General features: G+C 41.0%; 1 protein-coding gene across 1 annotated transcript in view; it reads left to right on the plus strand.

The window, feature by feature from the left end:
• LOC107700055 (ras GTPase-activating-like protein IQGAP1) overlaps positions 1-9,576 on the plus strand; it is a 65,742-nt gene that overhangs the window by 6,339 nt on the left and 49,827 nt on the right. Inside the window, exon 3 of the mRNA XM_016501564.1 lies at positions 3,631-3,730. Within this exon, the coding sequence (XP_016357050.1) occupies positions 3,631-3,730 (100 nt within the window). The remainder of the gene's footprint in view (positions 1-3,630; positions 3,731-9,576) is intronic.

Genomic DNA, 9,576 nt, shown 5'->3' on the forward strand with positions numbered 1-9,576 from the left:
CACAAAGTAAAAGTATTTACTGTCACTTTTGATCAATTTAATGCATCCTTTCTGAATAAAAGACCCCAATCTTTTGTACGGAAATTTGCTTCTGTTACTAATGTTGCCACATCAGATCTTAGTCAACAGGCAACTGAATCTACTCATTGATGTTTTCTCAAGTGGCTGTTGCACTTTGGATTGCTGATGGAGCTTTGCTTGTTTATAATATTTTAAATGCAGAACCACATTAATGAGAACCCACTTTTGTTGCCATGTTTTCAAAATATCGAGTTTATCGTCTGTGGGACAGATTGATGTGATAAGGCTGACCTACGTAATGAAACCCCACAGAGGTTAACTGGCAAGCCTGAGCCTGTGCGTCAGGGTGAGAAATTTGCAGTGCTGTTTGTCATTACAGAATTGAATCTCATTTACTCTAACAAAGACCAGCATGGGATTGTGTGTCAGCAAGCTTAATTATTACTAGATGAGTGAGAATTGTGAAAACACTCGGTATTTGGACACAGTCTTGTGCTCTGTCACATGTAGAAATTAGCTTCTCATTGCTTGTCATAGCATCACAAGTTCTCTTTAGATTTCTTTTTAACTGCACTGGTCTTTGTTGTCATGCTGTTGCCTTTTTCTTGTGAGAATGGATGTGACCTACTTCACCAAGAGTCATAATAAGTGTCATATTTTACTATTTTATTGATGTTTCAACTGGGCCCCACCAGGCTGTGGATATACACTGTATAATTCAGTCAAGAGATGGGCGATTGTATAATCAAATAACTTTTTAAACCAAGTGACGGGAGTGCTGCTACATCTGCTAGTGGCCTGTTTTCAAAATCAGTCATGAGTTCTGTGGTAAACGCTACAGATTGTAAAATTCTGTGCTGCTTTTATAGATGGTGTTTTGATGGTGAGATGTGGTTGACAGTTGATCTGTAAGCACGTCATGTTGACGTGTTAAGTCACGGCTTGTTGAACGAGGGCACCACATCATCTGACACAACATCAGCTTTGCACAGCTTCACTAACTTTCATTTTTAGCAGGGTGGTTTCCAAATCAAATTTCAAACACATTCAAAATCCAGTCCTGGTTTTACCCAGGACTGAATATGATTGTGTTGGTTGCATCATGTGATTGGTGAGTGTGTTTACAGTAAGAGGCAGCTGCAGCTCCATGCCATTAAAATAAACGATTAAATAACAAGATAAAGTAAATGTCTAAAAAGTAATGCAGTTCACAAAATTCAGTAGACCATGATCAAGATTACATCAGTTCAGTTTGAACATAATTCCATCACACGGAATTTGTTTGTGTTGATTACATTTGATAACATTTGCTTATTTGTTCATCATTGTTAACTCAACTATTATTGCTTGTTGAAACAAAGGGGATTTGTATATATATATATATATATATATGTGTATGTGTGTGTGTGTGTGTGTGTGTGTGTAATACAATGGTACATTTAAAAATGAAAGTTTTTTTGTATTAAATAAAACGTGACATCATGTGACATTTATTTGAAAGTATTGGAGCACAAACACACTTTCATTCAAAACATTTTACAGAAATATACTACCATTCAAAAGTATTTTCTTTTTTTTGTAATACATTTTTTTCAGCATGGATGCTGAACTTTCTGTTCATCAAAGAATATTGAAAAAAAAAGTCACGGTTTCCACACATATATTTAGCAGCACGACTGTTTTTCAACATTGTTAATAATAAATAGATGTTTCTTGGGCAGAAAATCAGCATATTAGAATGATTTCTGAAGGATCATGTGACACTGCAGAAAATTTAGTGCCATCACAGTGATAAATTACATTTTAAGATATATTAAAACAGAAAACAGTTTAAAATTTTAAATTGTAATAATATTTCACAATAATTTACTGTATTTGATCAAATAATCACAGCCTTGAGCATAAGAGAAAAATCTTACCAACCCCAAACTTCTGAACAGAAGTGTGACAGTTTTTTAGGTTTTATATTCTATATATCCTATATTGTTTTAAATTAATGTTATTGCAACACTATGGTATTCATTCAGACGTTAGTAGCTCATAGTTAATGTGATAAACTACACCTGCGGTTACTCTGATCGGACACCTGTGTGAACTTGAGGAGTCCACATCCACTAAAATCACTTTGGGACCAGTTATTTAAAGGTCATTGCATTGCAAAAATATATTAGCAAAGTTAGTTCTATGAAAAACTCTCATTCCTCCTGTGAATTAAAGGGTTAGTTCACCCAAAAATGAAAAACTGTCATTAATTACTCACCCTAGTGTTGTTCCAAACCCGTAAGACCTTCATTCATCTTCGGAACATAATTTAAGATATTTTTGATGAAATCTGAGGGATCTCTGACCCTGGCGCTGACCCAGATCTGGCGTAATGACGTCATCATGCCGGATATGGGTCAGCGCCGCCACATGCTTGCGTCATGATACTGTCGTGAACGCGCGTCCAAAGTGACGCAGTAGAGACGAAAATGTGGAATAAAGTCATTATTTTTGTTTTCTTTGCGCAAAAAAGTATTCTCGTAGCTTCGTAACTTTACAGTTGAACCACTGATGTCACATGGACTACTTTGTCGATCATCTTGGTACTTTTCTGGACCATGAACGTGGTAGTTACCTTGCTGTCTATGGGAGGGTCTGAGAGCCCTCAGATTTCATAAAAAATATCTTAAATTGTATTCCGAAGATGAACGAAGGTCTTACGGGTTTGGAACAACACTAGGGTGAGTAATTAATGACAGACTTTTAATTTTTGGGTGAACTAACCCTTTAAGTGTCCAAATTATTTTTGAGAGAAAGGACAGTTAATGGCATATCATTACTCTTTGGCCCAGTTACATCAAATTAAGACTGATCAACCACTTCTTGTGACTAGCTTAAGTGATATGCAAGATGATGTCAGCTCTACTTAACCAGAAATAAAGTGACTGCCTTGAACTTGCCAGTGTTGTGAAGATGAAGGTGGCTGAGAGGTGGTGTAGTAGCAATCACATAAAGGTCAATCACAAACGATTTTGTAATGTAAGTACTGACAGCTGACAGCCGCTAGACATGAAGGTGTTGCCATCTGATGATTTCACGTTCCGCTGACAGTGATGAAAGAGATGCTGATTATTTTTTGCACGTGTGTACTGTATATTGTGTAAAATTACTCAAGCATACACATGCATTCAGTGTTTTGTCTGGTTGATCTTATAGCTGTTTAAGTGTGGTGTGTTTCAGATTCACTTCTTTTCTTCATTTCAAATTGCTTAAGCACTTTTTCCAGTTCATGCTGCTGAAAGCTGATTCCAGTGTGACTTTAAATCAACAGCTGTCTGAAACACACAAAGACTGAATAAAATATAATTAGAAGAATTGAACTTGGCTACACGCCATTATATTCATTCATTAACTTTTGTCATAGTTTGTAACCGGAGAGTCTATGGTAGTTGTGTTGGCTGTGCTACAGTTAGCTGATTAACCAGGAGCGGAAAATGTCACGCTGAGCATTCTGATGTGTTATTCCACCAGTATGGAAAACTACCCTCTATTCTTGATATCGGGTGTTGCATTCTCCAACTTTTATTTTCCTTTGTTTATGTTAATTGTTCCTTTGTTTCCTTTCAGCCATTGTGGACGATGAGAGGCTGTCGGCAGAAGAAATGGATGAGAGGAGGAGGCAGAATATTGCTTATGAATACCTTTGTCACCTAGAGGAAGCCAAACAGTGAGTAGAAGTACATACATTTCACTCAAATGGGTCATATGGTGCTTAGGGTCCTTCTCCTGAAAAAGGTTGAGGACCCCTGTTTTTTTTTCTTTTTCTTATAGACATGAACTTAAGTGATTCAGAGGTGATCCTGCCTAGCATGTGGCTGTGCTCACAGTGTGATAACTTATCATTATTATGTGATACTGTAGTCTATTTGTGATTAGTCAGTATTTTTTTTTAACCAGGATGGCAAAATAAATATGCTTACAAACCTTTCACAGGAAGGTGAAAATCCAACAGATCCTGTTCCGTGTGCGGCTCATAAGTGTATTTTAGAGCCATTGTGTGTGAGGAGAATGCGCCACAGCCCTGACACTCTTTAGTTTTAAAATATGTGGGTCAAAACATGACTAATACTAAACCGAAATGATAAATTTTAATGTTAATTTTCCCAATATAATTCAACATCATTCAAAAATGTAGGGTCAGTAAGAATTTTGAATGTTTTTGAAAGGATCTCTTATGCTCACTAGTGATGCATTTAGACTATTTGATTAAAGGGGTCATATGATGTTGCTAAAAGAACATTATTTGGTGTAATGAAATGTGTTTATGCGGTTTAAGGTTCAAAAAACATTATTTTCCACATACTGTACATTATTGTTTCTCCTCTATGCCCCGCCTTTCTGAAACGCGTCGATTTTTACAAAGCTCATCGGTCTGAAAAGTGAGGTGTACGGTGATTGGCCAGCGGCAACCACATGTGACGACCCCGGGCTGGACTCTGCTTCGTCCACGGTGAAAGCCGCTTCGGCGATTCACAGTGCGCAGTTGATGTATTTCCTCAGCGACCAGCATGGATCAGCTCCAGGCATGACGAAGCGGATATCGTCCTCTTTTGGAAGGCCAAACAAAGTAGTTTCGCTTTCACAACGAAACACACAGCGCCTTCAAGACATGGCGGTGGCGGCATCAACAATACTACAGCGAGAATAAAAGTTCTTTCTTTGCGTGAACATTTAGGTGGCGCTATGCAAATCTTCCCACATCTTGACGTAGACGTGGGGTCGTGTTAGAACGAGCCGTTTTAGGTAGGCGTGGTTGACTCTTAACTTTTATAAAGAATATCTCTTTGGATTTGAGACTTTAGTCTTTGCAACTTTACAGATCTTCTTTATGCACCAAGAGCTTGTAACACTCCAAAGAGAAAGGAAAAATTGAAATCACATCGTATGACCCCTTTAAAAAAACTACGGGAAAAACTGTAATATTTTGAAAATATTATTACAATAAAAAACTGTTGTGTATATGAATATATTAAAAATAATAATTTAATCCTGTGAGAAAAAAAAAAAAAAAAGAATTTATTCCAGCTTGAATATATTAAAAATAATAATTTAATCCTGTGAGAAAAAAAAAAAAAAAGCATTTATTCCAGCTTTCACATGATCCTGCAGAAATCATTCTAATATGCTGATTGTCAGACTTTTGTTCCTGTTTTGCCCCCGTAGTCCTTCCTGTGTTTCCTTATTTGGTCATTTTCCTGTACTCGTTTAGTCTGATTGTCTTATGTGATCCACCTGTGTCTCCAATTATCCCTAGCATTTAAGCTCCTGTCTTTGCATTTCTCCCCTGTCGGGTCTACTTCGTCTGTACATGTGTCATTCCTCGCTCCTGTGTTGGATTACCCCAGGGTTTCGTGAATTAAAAAGACTGTTTATTATACTCCTTGTCTCCATCGTTCCTCAGACAGTGTAAGCATGACAGAAGACCCGACCTAAAACAGTTTAAATTGCGTGTTTCCCCTCCATTTTTTTTTTCTCGTTTTTGTTTCCGTGGTGTGCCCTAATGGATCCCCTCCTTCGCCTCTGGAGCAGGGAGAGCGCTCGCTGAGGGTCATACCAGACTGTTTCTGGCGATTGCCCATCTCACCACCTACCCGGACGACGCGCTCTGCGGGTTCTATGATGCCAGCCTCAACCCCGTGTGCAGAGCGCCGTCGTCCGAAGATGGCCCTCGAGCGGAATTTGCCGCATTTGTGGAGTGGACACTGGCGAGACACAGATCCCCGGTCACCGTCTGTCCCGAGGGGGATCTTGCCGGTGCCACTCCAGACCCAGAGCCCAGCCCACCATCTCCCCGCTGTGCGGAGCTAAAGCCAGAGCCCACCGATGACGGAGAGCCCATTTCCGCCACGATCTACGAGCCAGCGCAAGTGGAGGATCGCCCAGGAAGGAGAGCCCAAGCCGTCAGATCTGGTGCGAGAGCCGGCGACAATGCCCGCCACGAGGGAGAAAGCCGCGGACGGTGTGAGTGCGGAGAGGAGCTCCGCCCCCTGCACCGCGGCTGAGGGTGAGCTGCGTATGGTGCGGAAAAAGTGCCAAAGCGAAGAGGAGAGGGCTCCAGTCCCCGAATCCAGTCCAAAGCCCTGAATGCCTGGAGACTCACAAATAACCGCCCTCCCACCCGCTCCAGCCTCCTCCACCGCTGTCGTCGGGCAGCCCCTTTGCTCGCCCTCAGCCCACCATCAATACGGTGCGAGCTCCTCGGGTCTGCCATCCTCCAGCGTCGCCGTGGCTGGAGAATCCCTCACCTCCACCTCCAGCCTCCGAGACCCGGACTCCGCCTCGGCCCGTAGACCCAACGACTCCACCTCGGCTCCTAGCTCCCTCGTCTCCACCGTCACCCGTCGATCCACCAGCTCCACTGGGCTCCCTCGTCCCTCCGGCTCTGCCTTGGTCGGGCGTCGACCTGCCATCACCTCACGACTCCGCTCCTCCGGCTGCACCTCGTTGCTCCGTCCCACCGGCTCTATTGGGCTCCTTCCTCCCGCCAGCTCCACCTTGGTCCTCAGTCGCTCCGGCTCCGCCGCGGATCTCTGCCTCCGCCTTGGTAGCCAGAGCCCTCGGCTCCACCCTGGTCCCCCGGATCCTCGGCATCCTCCTGGCTCGTTGGCTCTCTGTCTCCGCCTCGGGCTCCTCCACCACCTGCTCCGCCGCTGTTGGTCGGCCCCCTGGAGTCGGCGGCCATTCTTCCTCCATGGTTCTCCCACCTATGCCTCCCTCTGTTGTTGTTACGGTGCAATATGTCAGACCTTATGTCAGACCTCCCCCTTCCGGGAGGGGGCGATATGTCAGACTTTTGTACCTGTTTTGCCCCCGTAGTCCTTCCTGTGTTTCCTTATTTGGTCATTTTCCTGTCCTCGTTTAGTTATACTCCTTGTCTCCATCGTTCCTCAGACAGTGTAAGCGTGACACTGATATGCTGTGCAAGAAATATTTTTATTATTATTAATGTTGAAAACAGTTGTGCTGCTTGATATTTTTGTGGAAACAGTAGGCGCGTTTCCATTACCCTTCAAATTGCGCTAATTGAAATTGCGAATTGAAAATACGCCTAATGGAAACGCGTCAATTTTGCAAAAAAGTTTTTACGCTCGCATAAGGTGGTTTTTCAGGCAATGCGAAAAAGGAATAATTCGCAAAACTGCAATGGAAACGGCTTTTTCGCATTTACAGGTCACATAGCGTATGTAAAAAGTCACATGATCATTCTTCAATGTACTATAACCTCCAAGAAACACTTAATACGTGGCCGCTCTCCAGTATAAGGGGCTTTCCCTAATGTTAATGCTTAGACAATTTACACTGCACACGTCTGCGGTGCAGTGTGACTCTGATACGGTCACTGAAGCTGATTACGGCCACTCGATGCTTGTGTTTATGTTTTTATACAGTCTATGGTTCATTCCAGCCGCGCCACGCACGTTTCTGAAGCGGCTCTCTTTGCTGCTTCTGTAAAGATACACGCATAAGCCTCCTTTGAATAAATATAGCCAAAATCCCACTAAAATCCGTTACCATGACTTATCGCGAGAGGCAAAAGGTTACGTTTTAGTTGCATAACATTGGTTAATGGAAACGCCGTCATTTCGCAATACTTTTTTATCGACATTTATAAAATATCGCCAAAGTTTTGCGCAAATCTGTAATGGAAACGCGCCTAGAGATGCATTTTTTTTTTGCAGGACCGTTGATAAATAGAACTTCCAAATGAACAGTATTTATTTGAAATCTTTTGTAACATTATAAATGTCTTTACTGTCAATTTTGATCAATCGTGTCCTTGCTGAATAAAAGTATTAATTTCTTTAAAAAAAATCTTATTTACCTCAAATTTTGAATGGTAGTGTATGTTCAGGTTAAGAACCAGGCATATTGTGTGCATGGCTACAACATTTCCAGGTGTGAGGGCTGGGTCTCGTTTTGCTGTTGAGACGCAGAGAGCAGTTAAATGCATCAGCAGTCATTTGTATCACTGGGAACTTGACCCACATCTGATGAAAGCATGAAAGAATGTGAGGGAGTATTGCAGTGTGCATTGTTCTAAGATGAGGACATTTTTTTCACATCTCAACATAATAGTTTGAAATTCTGCACAGTTCATCTGATGACACAATGATAAAATTGTAAAATCAAAGAGTGCAAGTTAATGAATTAATGAATCAGTTGTTACACATCCTGGCCTTCCTGGCAGTGCAGTCTTGGCCGTGACTTTGTTGCAAAGCCTCTGTTCTGGGAATCCTGTCGTGTTGGATCAGGATTATAAGGCTGGTCACTAATCTGCTTGTTAGCAAGGTAACATATCATCCTTGTGTTCCACTGAGAAGTCAGGACAGGAGTCACCGGTAGAGGCCCACAGGTCACACTAAATATCTGATGCTCAGTAGGATTTTAACCATCAAAACAGTCAATTAGTCTAGTGGTTTTTGTAAAACCTACAATTCCAGTAAAGCGCTTGCTACCAGAGTTACCAAAATAAGTGAAACGCAGCTACTGAGATGTTACTAGCCTTAATATCCTCAGACTTCATTACACCTGGCAAGGTTTAGGTTTTAAAATCCACATAGTAAAATATTTTCTTTATATTTTTCATGACCACATGTTTTGCTGTCATCCATTTAATTGTAATTAAATATAATAAATCACAATAATTTCTTATTAATTTCTACTGAGCATATTTATTAAAATGATTTCTGAAGGTTTATGTGACACTGAAAACTGGAGTAGTGGCTGCTGAAAAATCGGCTCTGCCATTACAGTAGGCTACTAAATTACATTAAAAAAAAATGTGTAATAATATTTCACAGTGTTACTGTTTTTACTGTATTTTTGATCAAATAAATGCATAATTTATGCAACTGTGTATTAACTCCAGATCTATTGGACTGTTGTTGCAGCTGACAAGTGACAAACATACCTTCTTACACAATCCCACCGTCCTTTACCAGTACTGTGACTGGGAAACTTTGTACCCGCTAACTTAAGCAAACAGGGCATGTTATTTTAGATAGGGGGACCTAGTTGTGAAACTTTTTCCTTTTCTGATTTTGTCATTGTGTGATGCCCTAAACCTCATTAGTAATAAGACTAATTTGTGAGTAACATGTCTATTATAAGGGTATTTTGATTTAAGGCTGGGCGATATATCGAATATTAGCGATAATATCGCAATAATTTTGACGACGATGTAAAATTTGAAAATATTGTAAATATGGAATATTTCAAATTCAAGCATACTTTCCCAAAAGAACGCGCCGAACGTCCAAAAAAGGAGTCAACATGTTATTGCGGACTGCTCTACACGCCTCTACTACGTGAGCTTTCATGAATGCGGTTGCCAGATTACAATAGTACAAATCCCCTAATCAGAGCTTCGCTGTTACAAGCAGTGGTGGAAAGAGTACTGAAAAAATATACTCAAGTAAAAGTACCATTACCTTCCAAAAAATGTAGTGTGAGTAGAGTAAAAGTACTTGTCCAAAAAACTACTTGAGTAAGAGTAAAAGAGTAGCCTATTTA

This window comes from Sinocyclocheilus anshuiensis, unplaced genomic scaffold (assembly GCF_001515605.1).
Source record: "Sinocyclocheilus anshuiensis isolate Anshui unplaced genomic scaffold, SAMN03320099.WGS_v1.1 scaffold983, whole genome shotgun sequence".
Taxonomy (NCBI): Eukaryota; Metazoa; Chordata; class Actinopteri; order Cypriniformes; family Cyprinidae; genus Sinocyclocheilus; species Sinocyclocheilus anshuiensis.